Raw genomic sequence first — 16,173 nt, 5'->3', positions numbered from 1 at the left:
AGTCCTTCTGTTTTTACCTCATGCCTCTCCTCTTTTCCTCCCCCTTTGTAAAATATTGTTGCTTCTTTTTTTTTTTTTAATTAAAGCGAAGAAAAACAAACTGGTCTTCTTTTGCATTTATTGTGTGTTTTTTAATTTTTTTATAATAAATTCACACACCCACCATGCATATCCACAGCACACCAATGGTGTCAGTATCAGTCATGTATTACAATGTGTTTTCGATGTGAGTACTTTGGCTTTTCTGTTCGAATAGTAGGCTAGTGAACATCAAGGAAACTCATATAATATAATTCATCATTCATACATGCATAAACATCAACTCCCAAGTCACATGAGTGGTGATCTCTTCACCATCAGATTTGTGATTGATCTGGTCTTAAGTCCTCACAGGGGGCAGATTTTGATGCTGTCGGAGTGTGAGCTGAACTGGCCCAGGGCGAAGTCTAGACCCACCCCCACACCGCTGCCAACACCAAAGGCAGCGTACAGCGGCTGGGTGAAGTTGGCACGGAACGTGTGCAGGTGTACCATGCTCTCTGCTACGCTGTAGAAGGCCAAGGTGCCGGAAGAGCCATCCAGGAACACGCCCAGACGGGGGGAGTAGGAGACGGGGATGTCCCTCTTCTCGTTGTCGTGCATGGCGGAGCAGCAGGTGTCAGACAGCTCCAGGCTCCAGGACTGAGCGTTGTAGCCCAGCCCGGCCCTCGATTCCACCCCCTTCCTGGTCAGAGACCCGTAAGACACGCCCATGGACGAACCGCGCCCACGCCACTCTACCTCCCAGTAGCACCGCTGGCCCGAGAGAGGGCTCTGACACAGCACCTGGGTCCAGCCGTCGAAGCGCTGGGGGATGTCAGGGTAGGGCTGCGCTGCCCCCTGCAGGGTGGCTTTGGTGTTACCCTCTGACAAGCACAGGCGCCGGTGGGCCGTGTTGGGGTCAAGGGTCAGCATACAGGCGTCTGGGAGAGAGATGTTTAGGTGAGGAGAAAGCTAGTAGAATTGGCAGTTGACAAACACATGTATGCACTCTGTATTTTGTTGCACTAAACTCACACAGTAGGAACTCCTCTCTGGTCCTGGGCTCTGGGGCCTGGAAACTGTCCAGGTTGATCTCTCTCACTACAGACCCAAGAGAGAAGGGGTGAGGTCACAAACACGGAATTCTAAGAACACAGAATGTGTTATGATCTGTGGTCACAATGTAGTTGACACAACATGCCCTCTGCTGTCAGGGACGAGAGAGGAGGAGGAGGAAGAGGAAGAATAACTCACATGCGGGGAATGCCGGTGTGTGATTCAGGAAATGGTCATTGCTCGGAGAATCCAGGAAGAGACTGGGATTAACCGTGACTTGGAAACAAAAACAGATCATATCACACCATGTCACTGAGTAACTCACACAAGTAGCTCTCATGTACAGTAAATAGTTGATGGAACATCATACTCCCACAGAGCAGCCTATTGTATTGATTTGGCAGAGGAAACAAACAATACTTCATGCAAAAGACTGCTCTATTACTTTCTTACCTTCTGCTACAGATTCAGTCAGTGCACCCATCCCCCCTGTGGAGATACAGTAAGACAACATTATGTACACGCTCCAACGTACACAAACTATGTGCTGTGGCACTCATGCAAGAAGGCATTTGAAGTTCAGATTAGGATTAAGGGTTCATTTTAATCTAGTCTCTATTCAGTGGTGGTTGGGTAGTCACACCAGGGCATTGGTCAGGTCATGCTACTTGGACTCACGGCTTCCTCCAGCACCGTTGGCCGGCTGTGGTGTGGCGCGTCGATGAGAGCGGAAGAGGCTACTTATGGAGGCCATCCTGGAAAAACCTGGGTTGATGTCACATGGATGAGAGCATATGAATGAGAACCAGATCTGCAGGAAAATTAAAATGGTGCAATATTCTGAAAAGAACACTCTATAGGTGAGCTGAATTGATTTAGGTTGAGCCTTTAACCTCAGACTGTAGCAGTTTATTTTTCAGATTTAGATTCAGAAAACGTTAATGCCTATGCCAGAGCTTTTTCCACATCCCCCATTTCCAGAGGGCATCTCTTACCTGTTGTCGCTGAAGCTGGGGCTGGAGCTGGAGCTGGAGCCGGGGCTGGGGCTGGGGCTGGAGCTGGAGCCGGGGCTGGGGCTGGGGCTGGGGCCGGGGCTGGGGCCGGGGCCGGGGCTGGGGCTGGGGTAGCTACAGACAGGTACTGGGTAGGCTCTGGTCTGTTCCAGGAGTCTGGCTCTCTCCGACTGGGAGTGGGACTGGGCCTAGGACTAGGCTTGGGGATCACCTCTCGGGCTGTGGAGAGAGGAGAGAGATACAGTATCTGGCTTCGCATGGCTAGGTGTGTCTCAGTAATGGTTGGACAGGGAGAATATGAGAGAAGAAATAAGACTTTTATTGTGACTGAATCTATATTGTTTCCTAAGACTCTCTGGAGATGGATCTGACTACTTGTAGTTGTTCTTAAATTGAGAAGATTAAAGCTAACCCTAACCCTAACCCTAACCCCTAACCCTAACCCTAACCCTAACCCCCAACCCTAACCCTTACCCTAACCCTGATGAGGAAACAGGATGGAGGAGGAAACAACATCTAATAATGAGGAAATGTTAACATGTTGCCAGGCAACCAGTGAAACCAGTCAGGTGACCGTGAGACAATCTGTGCTTTTGTGTTATTCTTCTCTTTTGTCATTCTTACTCATCTCTCTCTCCTCCCTCCTCTGCCTGTCTCGTGGTGCTGACGAACCCGCATTCCCTCTGTCATCTGCAGGAAGAACAGAGAACAGTACTTCACACCTGCACAGTCAAAGGGCACTCAAACACACAGTCAAAGGGGGCTTTGAGACATAATGTTACCCCGTGGTCCATCTCTGCTCCTCACGTCCTGAGCTCTCACGCCGACACCTACAGGAGGACAGAACAATAGTTCAAGAAAAAACGTCACGATCGAAGTTGATACAATTCTCGAGCAGTACTTTGGTCATTGTGATGAAACAATCCAAATTGCGTGACTGTACCCTGCCCGCGTCTCTCTGGACCTCTGACCCCAACTGAAACAGTTGGTGTGGGAGCTGCAACACACAAGAACACACACACACACACACACACACACACACACACACACACACATTCACACATTGGTATGAAAGAATGATCTAAGCATAGATATGGGCAGTAGTTGAACTTTAAGTTGTGGGCATACGATACATACCCGGAGTGCGGTTGTTTGTATTCCGAGCGCCCAGACCAGAAAACACTATGGGATGAATATTGAAATAGGGAGTCAGCATGTAAATGAATACTGTACATTGTATAACATTAACACAGTAAACTATTGATTATGACACAGTATACAGTGCACAGTATAACTATTGATTACTACTACTGAAGCACTGAACTACAGCACAGTACTAGGACATGCAGTGAAAGCTAAGAATACACTTACATTTAAAGATTCCTCCTGTCTTCTGTTCATTCTTGGCTGTTGTGGGAAATGACAATGAAAGTACAGTGAGTGGGTGTTTAGTCTGTCAACCTGCAATTGTATTAGGGTTAGGGTTAGGGTTAGGGTTAGGGGGTTAGGGTTAGGGTTAGGGTTAACCCTAACCCTAACCCTTGTATTCAGAGAGTCCACAAAAAAAACCATTTGTTTTGGTGGGGCTTGAACTCACCGCTATTGTCTTCCAAGGTGAACAGTGTTGTGTCGCTCACTGAGGAGATGGTGATGAATTCATGAATTCACAAACACATTTACAGGACATTCATAGATGTTACATGTGACAACTTAAAGAGGAGAGTGTCTCATAAAAATGGAAACTAAGTCATGCTGGGGCCTCCTGAGAGAGAGAGACAGAGAGAGAGAGAGAGAGAGAGAGAGGGAGAGAGAGAGAGAGAGACAGAGAGAGAGTGTGTGTGTGTGTGTGTGCGTGTGCGCGTGCGCGTGCGTGTGTGCGTGTGTGTGTGTGTGCTCCTCTAACAGACCTGTCTTGGTGATCTTGCCCAGCTCCTGGTTGCACATATCCTCCACTTTCACCCTGAGGTCAAAGATGACGTCACACAGAGGCTCGAATGTAGCCTCTGGATTGGCTCTCACATTTGGCAAGTCCTCCGTCTCCAACGGGTTGCAAAGAGACTCGCAGGTCTGCAGGGGGTGCGCAGGTAGAGAAGGAGAGACACTGTATTACCTGTGAATTGTGTCATACGGTGTATGACATCACAGGATGATGTTTAGCACAAAGGTCTTACTTGCAGGTAGTGGATGTTGTCCTCACACCTGATCAGGTCCTTCATCTCAGAGTCTCTCCTCTTCCGCTCTGAGATCTCAGCCTCCAGCTTGTCCACCACCTCCTGGGCCTCACTTAGCTTCTCCTGCCCAACGGAGGTCATCACATCCTCCACCAGCTCCTGTAATTTCTCCACAGACTGCCGAAGCTCTGACAGGACCTTCTCAGTGTCAACATTGACCCTGTCTGCTGAGCGCTGAACACATACACACACACACACACACACGCACACACACACACACACACACACACACACACACACACACTGGATGGGACTGGCTCTGACCTTGGGCTGGGTATACAACGAACATGAGTGTATTTTGGCTGGACATCTTCTGACATTTTCAGCCTTACCTTGAGAGTCTGAAGCATCTTCTTCATCTCCTTCAGCTCTCCCTGCCTTTCCTTCAGCCGCAGCTGATTCTCTGTCTGCACCTCTGACATCTCTTTCTAGGGATGGAACATGCACACGATCACAAATACACCCAAGTAGACGCACGCACGCACGCACGCAGGCACGCACCCACGCACGCACGCACGCACGCACGCACGCACGCACGCACGCAGGCACGCAGGCACGCACGCACACGAACAGCAAAGAGGAAAAACTGGTGGATTGCTGAGAGGAATGATAAAGGATGGTGCTAAAGGATGGTGGTAAAGGATGGTGGTAAAGGATGGTGGTAAAGGATGGTGGTAAAGGATGGTGATAAAGGATGGTGGTAAAGGATGGTGGTAAAGGATGGTGATAAAGGATGGTGGTAAAGGATGGTGCTTTCTGAATGGACTGGAATGCGGTGTGGAATGCTCTCAGTCTGGCAGCACCCCGTATCAGACACAAAGCAACCGCATTAGCACCACAAGACAGGGCGCCACCTTACACTCCAAAATAGAAACACATAGACAAAGACACACAACTAGGAGAGGTGAATCACCACATGCGGTTTCTTGGTGTGAATACAAGGGCCCAAGTAAGTCCATGGTGATTGTCTGTGTGAACGTGATCCACAGTAAATGGCTTACCTGTCTTTCTGTCCGCTCAGCCTTGGTGGAGATACTCTCATGGTCCTTGTGCTGGTTACTGGTGCACAGCCAGCAGACAAACATCTTACACTGGCGGCAGTAGAACTCCTGCAGGTACTTGTGCTGGGTGCAGATCTTCTGGGCCAGTTGGCCCGTGGGTGCGATCAGCTCGTGCTTCTTCAGCGCCGGCTTGGTCTGGTGCGGCTTCAGATGGCTCTCGCAGTACGAGGCCATGCACACCAGGCAGGACTTCACTGCTGCCCGCTGCTCCCCGTGGCACATGTCACAAGGCACCGTGGAGGCAGACAGCTGGGCAGGGGCAGCGCGGGAGCCCCGGGTCCCAGGCGAGAAGGAGGTTTGGGTCCGGTGGGCGTTCCTCAGAGACTCCCGCATGGTGGAGCTGAGGGACCCCTTGCGGAGCTGCTCCACGGCCTCAGCTAGCATGGTGTTCCTGGACAGAGAGGGCTTGGGGCTGAAGGTCTGCCTGCACTGGGGGCAGCTGTACTTCCCCTTGGGGTCGTCCTTGCTCCAGTAGTCCTTGATGCAGCCCATGCAGTAGCTGTGGCCACAGGGGATGGTGACGGGGTCGTTGGGAAGGTCCAGACACACAGGGCAGTTGAACTGCTCCTCTGTCCACATCTTACCACTCATACTGATGCCGCTGGAGAGAGGGGTTAAGAGAGAAAGAAGAGAGAGAGAGAGAGAGAGGGAGAGAGAGAGAGAGAGAGAGAGAGCTACAGCAGGGAGTGAGATGAGGCAGAGTTGGATGAAGAGAGACTTGAATGGGAACAGCAACAGGTAGTCCAGAGGTAGAGAGTGGTGCTATCCTATGAAGAAGACCTGCCCTCTGTTCAGGTAGAAGTGAAGACAGGTGAATGGGCGGGGCCAGAGCCAGCGGAGCAGGTTTGGGGGGAAAAACAGGAGTGAGTGCGTTTCCATTTCACTGATTGTCACATACCATTAGGAGGGGTGGAACACAGGCTCAGGCGTGGTCAGACTAGTCAGTCCTGTCGCCAGAATGTGACTGGAACAAGAGGCACCTCACAATATAAAAGTCATGTTTATAAAAGTCATTTCCCCACTGGTATCATGTTCCAGCCACAGATGTTATCCAAGCATATGCAACACTTCCTTCACCGTGGGTGTTTTTCAGATGCTTTCCTAGGCCTCAGTGAACTGCTATTTCTAATCCTTTCTGGTCCAAAATGACCTGTTACGCTGTGTGTGATAACAGCCACTAGGTGGCAGTGGTGAACCGAGACAGCTTTACTTCAACGAGTAAAGCGGCTTTACGTGTGCATTACTCATCTGTGGTGATAATAGGCACTCATCGAATTGGCTTTGGATCAATTAACTTCCCTCTTTCAGTTACTAAAGTATCCTGGCAGAGCATTTGTATTCCTTCTAAACATCCTTCATGTATCTATGGCCTATAGCCTAAGTATCTACATAGAAGACCGATAGATTCCAACCCGTATGGTCTGCAGTTTCAATATCCCAGCTGGCCACATGGGCCTCATTAGCATCTGAGCAGGGCTGAGCGTTAGGTTCATTTACAAAGCAGTGAATGGACAGATTCTCTTAGGTGGTCAGGCCCCTGTTTGAGACTATGGCTGTAATCACCTTGTTAAAGGCTTGAGTTTCAGGCTGCTGCAGGCTGCTGTGGAGGGCTGGAATAGAGAGGGAGTGGGCCTGATTGAGGGTAGGCTCGCCCCGGTGGTGTCTGGGTTTTTCCATCACCAACAGAGAGCGACAATGGCTTCATCTTCACACCACCTGGGGAATAGAAATCCTTATTAAAACCACTCCTCACCCTGTCAAAGAATAGAGATGACGCTATCTCTTGGCAAGCTTACAGTGATGGTTTCTTACTCACACACAGGGTTCTGTGGCATACATGCAGCCCAGTCTGACATTTACTAGGGTAGGAGGACAAAGGTAGAAGGGACTCTTCAGTTAGACACCATAAAGGACGCACACTCCAAACGAATGAGCTTTTCTTTTCTTTTTTTTTTTTTCATCTTTTGACTCTACTTTTGAGTGCAGTTCTCTATTTCCCCAGTAGAGGTCCCCCTTCACTTCAGAATATGAAGTCCTATATTGTCATAAATCACTTGAATAACATGGTTGCAACCTAATACAAATCATCACGTCACATGGAATCCAGTAAGAAAGGTGAGTTCAGTTTCAATGCTCTGTTACGGTGAGACTCAAGATAAGAAAAGAATGTCCCCCAAGGTTACAGAGAGAAGGATAGGAGGCGGGAGAACCATGCCTTTAAGGGGACCTGGCAGAGATACTGTGGACACCTCCATTAATTACAATAATCTAATCAGAGACTGTTGTTGTTGTTGTTGTTGTTGTTGATGTTGTTGCCTGTATCTCTTGTGGTTCTGCTTAGGATTCTGCTATGTGCTTTTAACATTCACCACAGCCTCTCTCGAATCAGGAGGGTTTGATATTGATGTTTTTAAAATGGATGATACAAATATTACATTATTCACACACACACGATCCCATGAAAAAATCATAGTCAATGGTCATATTCAGGTTTTAATATAGTACTTTAATGTAACAACGCAATGTTATATAAAAAAAAACAATAAGTGTGTTTATGTGTGTGTGTGTGTGTGTGTGTGTGTGTGGGGGGGGGGGGAGGGGGTATGTGTGTGAGTGTGGGTGGGTGTGTGTGTGTGGGTGTGTGTGTGTGTGGGGGGGGGAGGGGGTATGTGTGTGAGTGTGGGTGGGTGTGTGTGTGTGTGTGGGTGTGTGTGGGTGTGTGTGTGTGGGTGTGTGTGCAGGTGTGTATTGTTCTGAGAGAGAAGGAGAACAGGTGAGTGTTGTCCTCAGGCCTGCTGAGAGGGTGACAGGCAGGTCGAGGACAGACGCAGGGTTTGGGTTCCATCTTGGGGGAGCCGCTGTCAGGTTCCTGTCGGTCAGTGTCACCGTGGCGACGGTGATGGCAGTGTGCAGACCGCAGGACCCACAATGCCTGCTGTGTCTGGGCTCGTCTGTGGTCTCTTTGTGCTGGACCTGGGCCCCCCCGTTGGCAGAGCTTCACACAGACAGACAAACAGACAGAAAAACAGACAGACAAACAGACAGAAAAACAGACAGACAAACAGGCAGACAAACAGGCAGACAAACAGACAGACAAACAGACAGACAAACTCATCCCCCAACTCTTCTCTTACTGTCAGAAACGGCTCCTCTGTGTGTGTGTGTGTCTGTGTGTGTGTGTGTGTGTGTGTGTGTGTGTGTGTGTGTGTGTGTGCGTGTGCGGGCGCGTGTGTCCGTGTCTGTGTCTGTGTCTGTGACTTGATTTGATATTTCCATTGCCCTGGAGATACAGTCTGTGATCAGGTTGATATCCTGTGAGTCATTATTTTATGCAGTTTCCTCTTGAGTTTCCACTTTCCTCAGAAAAGTAATATGTCCGTCCGTGTCTCATTGATTAATATGAGATAAAACTCACGGCTCTGCCAGTCTGACGGGATGAGCTGCTGCCCTTTCTCTCAATGAGCGTGGAGCGTACGAAGACGGAGCAGGGTTCAGCTTGTCCTGAATGCTGATATTGGCTGTGTTCCCTCCCTAGTCTCTTACACTCTTTAGAGAGGGCACCTAATCCTCTGTACCTCCAAAGATATAGATATAGATATAGATATAGATATAGATATAGGTTTCTTGTGATCATCTCAAAACACAAGATGTATTGATCCAGATGAAAATGAAAAATTCTGACGAAAATGAAAAAGAGATCTTCAGCATAAGCTGTAGAGAATAAACAAGATGAAAAAATAAGCTAGGGTGCATGTACAGTGTGTGTGTGTTTGTGTGTGTGTTATTTTGTGTGTGAGACTGTGTGTAACTGTGGGTAAGAAGGGGAACCAGAGTACACTACAGTACGTGTTGGATGAGGGGTATGTGTGCCCCTTGCCCCTTACTCCCCCTCTTGCCCCTTACTCCCCCTCTTGCCCCTTACTCCCCCCTGGGTAACAGCTCAGGTGGGGTCAATCACATATAAATATAAGCGTTCACACACTCTCAGAACCCGAAGACACAGAGAAGCAGACAGTTAGAGACAGTTACTTCTGAGCATCTTTGCACTGCTCAGTGTTCTTGGTTTCACAAATCTTGTTTTGTGTGGTCGGCATTGTACAGTGGCGTGTGTCCGTCTGTAAGAGAGGCAGGTGAATCCCATCAGCCGGTGCTGAGTGGCTCAGTAACAGCGGCTTCAGCATGTCTGCCTCTGGAACCCTGTAGCACCTGGCACTGGGCCCTGCCATGCCAGTGCCAACATGCTGTCTCCACACCGGTCTCTCCACGCCACCCATCCCTTCCCTCCTCTGACCCCCCAATTCTAGTCCCTCTCTGCATCCAAACCCAATGAAAAGTTCTTTGTTCACCCCCCCCCCCCCCCCCCCCCACCCCCCCACCCACCCCCCCACCCACTTCAACAAACTATGTGTAACTGTGGTGTAACTACTGTAGATGTGATGGGTCATGTCATATTATTGGTATGTTACTGTATATCTGATTTCAGAAAGTCCTGACTGGACTGGTCTGACAAGCTCCCTCCTTCGTCTTCTCCTCTTCCTCTTCCTCTCTTTCTTCATCCTCCCTCTCTTTCTCTCCAGTCAGCTTCTCTAAATCTGAAATAATGTACGTAATACAAAAGTGTTGCCAATGACAACATATATCTGCATATATCTCTGCATGTTTAACCTCACCCAATGAGTCATCACCCCATTCCTATGCATTTATTCCCACGCTGATTAGAGCTAATGTTGTGTCCGTGGAGATCGGAGATTATCATTTTGCCAGGTTCATGATTAACATGAGGACACTGCACCTGTGTTGCATTGTGAATGGACTCATTTAGATAATGGCATGTATTGCAGAATTATACTAAGAGCAAAATTATACCTGGACATTTACATTTACTTCCACTTGAGCATGGTGACCTTCCAGTCCTGCAATATGTGGTGAGTTTATTTCATCCATGTAGTCAGTCTTTAAAGTAACTTTTTAAAGTAAAGTAAAGTCTATACTGTTCATAATCTGTCTATACTGTTCATAATGCACATATCCATATATTTTTCTTTTAATACTACTGTTAATACACTGCACATATCTGTACATACTGTACATACCTGTTTATACTGTTCATACGGCATTCCATGTATATACTGTTCACACTGCACTTTTCTGCTTTTTTGCACTTCTGGTTAGACACTAACTGCATTTCGTTGTCTCTGTACTTGTACTCTGCACAATGACAGTAAAGTTGAATCTAGTCTAATCTTATATGTACTATATTTCTGTTGCATGTTTAATATGCCTCCCTTATGCCTGAAGTCTATTGAGTTTATTTATTTATCCTTTATTTATTCAGAGGAGTCCCTTTAAGACCAAGGTTGCTTTTTCATGGGTGACTACAGATGACAAAATATACACACCAGTATTATTTACATCAAGATTTTAAAATGACACGATTTACACAGGCAATATTTTTGTTTTACAGAAAACAATCAATTATAGAAAGAGCACTCCTCCACAGTGGAACCCTTAATCAAGTTTCGAAAATGGCTCAGTGATACTAAAGCAGCAAGTCTTAGTGTGTCCTGCAGGTCATTCCATGCCCGAGGAGTACAATGATTAAAGGCAGTTCTACCCAGCTCAGAGGAGACACATGGGACCTTGAGGACTAATCTATCTTGAGACCATGTCTGATAAGTGCTAGGTCTCCAAGTGATAAGAGATGTTAGATAGTTTTGGAGTTTATGGAGAATTCCTTTATATGCACAGACAAGAGCCAGTGTTGGGTCCTTCTAGTGGTTAGGGATGGCCTCCCCACTGCCTGATATAAAAGACAAGTGCTGAATGATAGACTGAATCTAACTGTTTCAAAGTGGAGGAGGTCACATGCATATAAACGTTGTCCCCATAGTTGAGGACTGATAGGAACGTTGATTGTATTTGAACTCTCAGCTTTTTTGTTAATTAATCTATTTGTGTTTTCATAACTTCTCATCAATCCAGATACCGAGATACTTGTATGACTCTCTCAATTTGGGAACCATCTGAGGTGCAGATATTTTAATCCATGGCCTCAGACTTGTGAGTTCTAGACAAAAGTTAACCCGTAATACTTAGTTTTGACTGCATTTACTGTAGTATTAACTTGAAGTCCACAAGTGACCATTGAAGGGCATCAAAAGCGGTCTGTAGGTTAGACAAAGCTCCATCCACAGAGGTGGCTGCAGAATAAAGTGCAGTATCATCCACATAAAAGTGCAGGTCACAGTCCTTAACAAAGGAGCCAATATCAAAAATATAGTGTCATGACATAAAAATCCTTTATGATTGATTAACTGGAAAACCCTTTATGATCGATTGTAAAGGACACTAATGTTAAGTTATTTGCTAATCTAATAATTATATTCTTGATATTAAGCCAAATTTAACATGTCAACATTAGAAAGAAGCTTTTATGAGGCCTTTATTCTGTGTTTTCTTATTCTCATGTTATAAGTCATGTAGTAGCTGGTCAGTTCCATGTGATTTCAGCCACCCTCCAATCACCGGCTCATATCCGGGGATTGAACCAGTGAACTTATGGCTTACTGGCCTCCTTAACCCCAAGGCCAACCTTTCCCCCAATAACATAGCTGTGTGGGTGTGTAGGTGGGGGTGTCTTGAGGGACGAGGTAGGAAACAAACACTGGGGAAGTGAAACTCATGAAATAACTCAGTTGTTTTTGCTCCTTAGCACGGATAAAAAGACTGCTTATTCGTCTTCCCAATGAGAGATGGATGCTGTAGCGGTAACCTTTACAGAGATTTAAGAGTCCTTGGAAACAACTGACAAAAGAATGAACTACCACGTCTTATCGTAATGTTCAAGTCTTCTCTGTGTGCTCACTGCACCTGGCACGGCTGTGAGTTCTCTTGTGGGTTCCACTACAAATGAGAAAATACAACAAATGGATATCCTTCAGCCTTCAAGGAGAGAGGCAAGTCCACCCTCCCTCAACTCCTAATCAACAACAGCTGTTAGGAAATGGATGTTTTCCGCTTTTTTAATGGGAAAACCTACAAACAGGAGAGCCCATTAAAAGGCTATTAGAATCCATCTATTAGTCTCTAATACAAATATCATCAATCAAATAAGTTGGTATCCTTTAGGAAATAACACGGTCACTTTGGCTGAGTATCTGACTTAGTAGTATTGACCTTGAAAGTTAAAATATATAGGTTGAATTTGTTTGTGGGTATTCCAGAGGCTGAGTAGTCTTTTGAGTTGACCCAGTGAAACCTATTTAACATGCAACTTTTGAATTTTCAATTTTGTAGGTCAGTAGTGAATTATAGCATTCATTAAAAGCAGTGAGCCATCTATAATAAATGTTTTGGCTCAAGGGTACCACTCAAGGGCTGAAAAGGTGATAAAAACACAACAGACCGAAAGGTTAAAAGCATGTCTTAAAAGTTTAATGATCTGGTTTGGTACTTTTCAAACATTCAATGTTCAGGTACTCTGGCTTGGGGCCAGCGCTATGGAGTGAAAGCTCTCTCTTTGAAATATATGAGAATGGTCAATAAAGTAGAAGTACATGTATGTACAAGTATTTCTCTGCAAAATAAATGAATGTATAAACACTTCCACTATTTGAAGAACTGATTATTATCAGAACCCTGCCTTTGGGTCCATGGGGGCCATGCTAACAACAGAGATCAGTTTCCCCTGTCTGTGTCGGAGGAAGTACTCCTTCTTCTCACACACCATATCCAATTATGAAATCAAGGTCACACAAGGGTGGTCGGGGAAATGGAGAGTCTACTACAAGAGCATCTCAAGTCAGTCTTTTGGGGGGAAAATAAGTGCTAAAAGAGTGCTACAATGGCATCACAATCCTTTCTGACAGGTATGGTTATGGTGGGTCAATGGTGCGCGTCCCAGGAGGAACAGCCCTCTGACACCTCCCGATGAGACGCCTGCACAGGATGGGAAAGCTGCGACTCACGCTGATGATGTCATAGTGGGCCAGCTGCTCACCGCAGACAGGGGCCATGGCCGAAAGCTCAGACTGGGACCTATTCAGTAGGAGTCTTCAGTATGCAAAATGAGGAGGTTTTGCAGTATGGGAAATGTAACGAAATGGGAGTTGGAACAACTAATAGTGTACTACATATGAATTAATTAATTAAAGTTGTATAGAAGTTAAATTAATGTACTACTTTTAAGTATATTCATTGTATTTAGTAGTGCTAAAATGGGACACTTATTTTGTACTTGTGGTATACTTACTCGCACTACTTCCATGCAGTAATTGAAGAGGTGATGTGCAGGTAATCGAAATGTACTTTTAGTTTACAATTGAATTGTGATTATAATGTCACTGTCATATTTCAAATATACTTTAAATAGCATTAATAGCAACTTACTGGGAGTATTTATTACAATAGAAGTGTAGTAAATTGGCATATATACTCAAAGTATATACTAAAAGTACACTTGAATTAGATTAGAAATGCATGGGTATTTATGCTTTTTTTCAACCTTTATTTATCCATGAAGTCCCTTTGTGGTTGAGGGGGACATAGCATGGTACAATGGAACTCTGTAAATCTTGCAGCAGTTCAACCACCAAGCAAGGAGGCCCATGGGCTTCAGACTTTTACTTTTAGACTTGGGACTGAATGGCATCCCCTTTTAGGGCCTTCATTATTTTAAGTTATGGTTAGCAACTAAATACACATAACTGAGGGATAGCATGCAATTAAACCGAAGGGTAGCAGTTAACACATAATCCAATCTCAAAAGGAGCATTGAATCCAACCAATAACCAAAAGTGTACGTGACAATAATTCATTTCATCAACGTACATTTCAGACAGGAATGCTGGGTAATATGTATATGACATGAAATATACAAAAAGTATATTAACTTTTTATTCAAAACATACTTAATTTAATAAATTGATATGACCCAAGACGCCCTAACCCTTACCAAAACTGAGTTTTTAACTGTTTCTAATTGATCCCATTTCAAGCTAACATTACGTACTATCTCTAAAGGACATTTGTCAAACTGAAAAAGAATTTAAAATAAGTACGGGATTACGAATCTTTGAAATACAAGTATACTATTTTATAACACAGTATATTAAAGTACAGATTCAATTGCATGACAATACAGTATACTTTGAATAAGTACACAGAAGTAGAAAGTCAGTACAACGTTACTGTACTTTCAGTAAGTACAGAAAAATATGAATATATTTTAGGCATATTATTTCTACTTTTAATCTATTTTCAATACACTTACGTAGACTTTTTTTCCGCTTGGGTGATTTAGGGATTAAAAGTAGGGATTAATGTAGTGAGTTGAGAGCAGAGCATGTGATGGATGTTTGTCATCAAAGGTATTTTTATTCATGTTTTACAATGTACAATATACAAAAATATAGAGTACCAAAAGATTCACAGTGTCTAAAAGGCAGTGATGAACGTCTAATTCACCTCTCCAACAGCAACGTCTAATTCACCTGTCCAACAGCAACGTATGCCAGGCAAATAGCTTCACCTTTGTAGTTCGATCAAAGACCAACAGCTTGTGAGCAAGATTCCACCTCTGACAATACCACCTGGTTTATTGCATAGATGGTGTTCAATATAGTGTCTCCCCAGCATGCAACAGCAGCACGTTCAATCACAATGACACGACAGTGTGAGAGTGCCCCAATGAGTGTACGCTGTAAGTGTACAATGTAAGTATCATATTTTTGTGTTTCACTTCAACAATCAACTTTGGGCCCATTGCTCAAGAAAAGACATACAGTATTCACGAATTACACGCACATGAAGTCAGACCATGCACACATGCCTGCGTGGGTGTGCCCATACAGTACTGTACAGAGACACACACACACACACACACACACACACACACACACACACACACACACACACACACACACACACTGAGGACTTTGTCTCAAGATTAAAAAGGTATCAGACACCATGGTAGTGTAACATCTCTGGCCACTTTCATACACGACATTACAGGGCTCTGGGCCTAATGCTACTGTACATAACATCCAACATGGAGGGGAACTCAAACCTCAAAGTTACTCACACAACACACAGGCGAGTCCCCAGCCTCCATCTCTGTCCTGGGGCAGTATTTACAAAAAAATGTATGCACTTTTTACAACTACTGTATAAGCATTTATAAAAACAGAAAGCTGTACACAATATATACACTTTAGAACTCACTAACTTAAGATTCCATTGACACTATCCCAGAATAATGTCGATGAACGTTGAAGTTTTACAGTTCTGAAGATATGACGTACATCAATAAAAAATGGAGCATGAAGAACCTTTAAAGAACCTTTCCATGCCAAGGTTTAACATCATTAAGCCCAATATATCACACCTTAGTTTACATTTGGCTCGTAACTCATCGTCAGTATGAATATGACAGTAAGGGATAGGGGATAATCACCATTCATCACACTCACATATTTCACAAGCACACTCTCAGCTCACACGCACGCACGCACGCACGCACGCACGCACGCACGCATACAGTACTGTATTAGGTGATCATTCAAAGACAGCCAAACATGCTTATTCATAGCTAAAAGGTAAATACTTTCACCTTTTGCGGATGAATAGTGAAACACGATACAGTGGCGACGATGCCTGGAGTGAAACGTTTGATCGACTCTGATCTGACTCCAGCAGGAGAGCTTGACAGGTGCATGCGTGCTGCGCACATCAATTTCTTCACACCACGTGACAAAAAAAACATTTTCCCTTTGACATGGTCATGAAAGAAAA

At 45.1% G+C, this 16,173-nt stretch overlaps 1 protein-coding gene across 1 annotated transcript; it reads right to left on the bottom strand.

Moving 5' to 3' along the window:
• Positions 1 to 101: 101 nt before the first annotated feature.
• On the bottom strand, positions 102 to 6,139 carry trim25l (tripartite motif containing 25, like). The gene is made up of 16 exons (XM_083680306.1): positions 5,323 to 6,139; positions 4,654 to 4,749; positions 4,262 to 4,495; positions 3,998 to 4,157; positions 3,688 to 3,726; positions 3,462 to 3,497; positions 3,228 to 3,272; positions 3,034 to 3,087; positions 2,873 to 2,920; positions 2,715 to 2,780; positions 2,073 to 2,309; positions 1,756 to 1,842; positions 1,531 to 1,566; positions 1,276 to 1,353; positions 1,057 to 1,122; positions 102 to 962 (listed from the first exon to the last, which is right to left on the bottom strand). Exons 1-16 carry the CDS (start codon positions 5,971 to 5,973, stop codon positions 388 to 390), a joined length of 2,508 nt encoding a protein of 835 aa, XP_083536432.1. The 5' UTR covers positions 5,974 to 6,139; the 3' UTR covers positions 102 to 387.
• Between the last annotated feature and the right edge of the window lie 10,034 nt (positions 6,140 to 16,173).

This window comes from Argentina silus (genome assembly GCF_951799395.1).
Source record: "Argentina silus genome assembly, chromosome: 11".
Lineage (NCBI taxonomy): Eukaryota > Metazoa > Chordata > Actinopteri > Argentiniformes > Argentinidae > Argentina > Argentina silus.
This window is presented reverse-complemented; position numbering and strand designations above follow the sequence as displayed.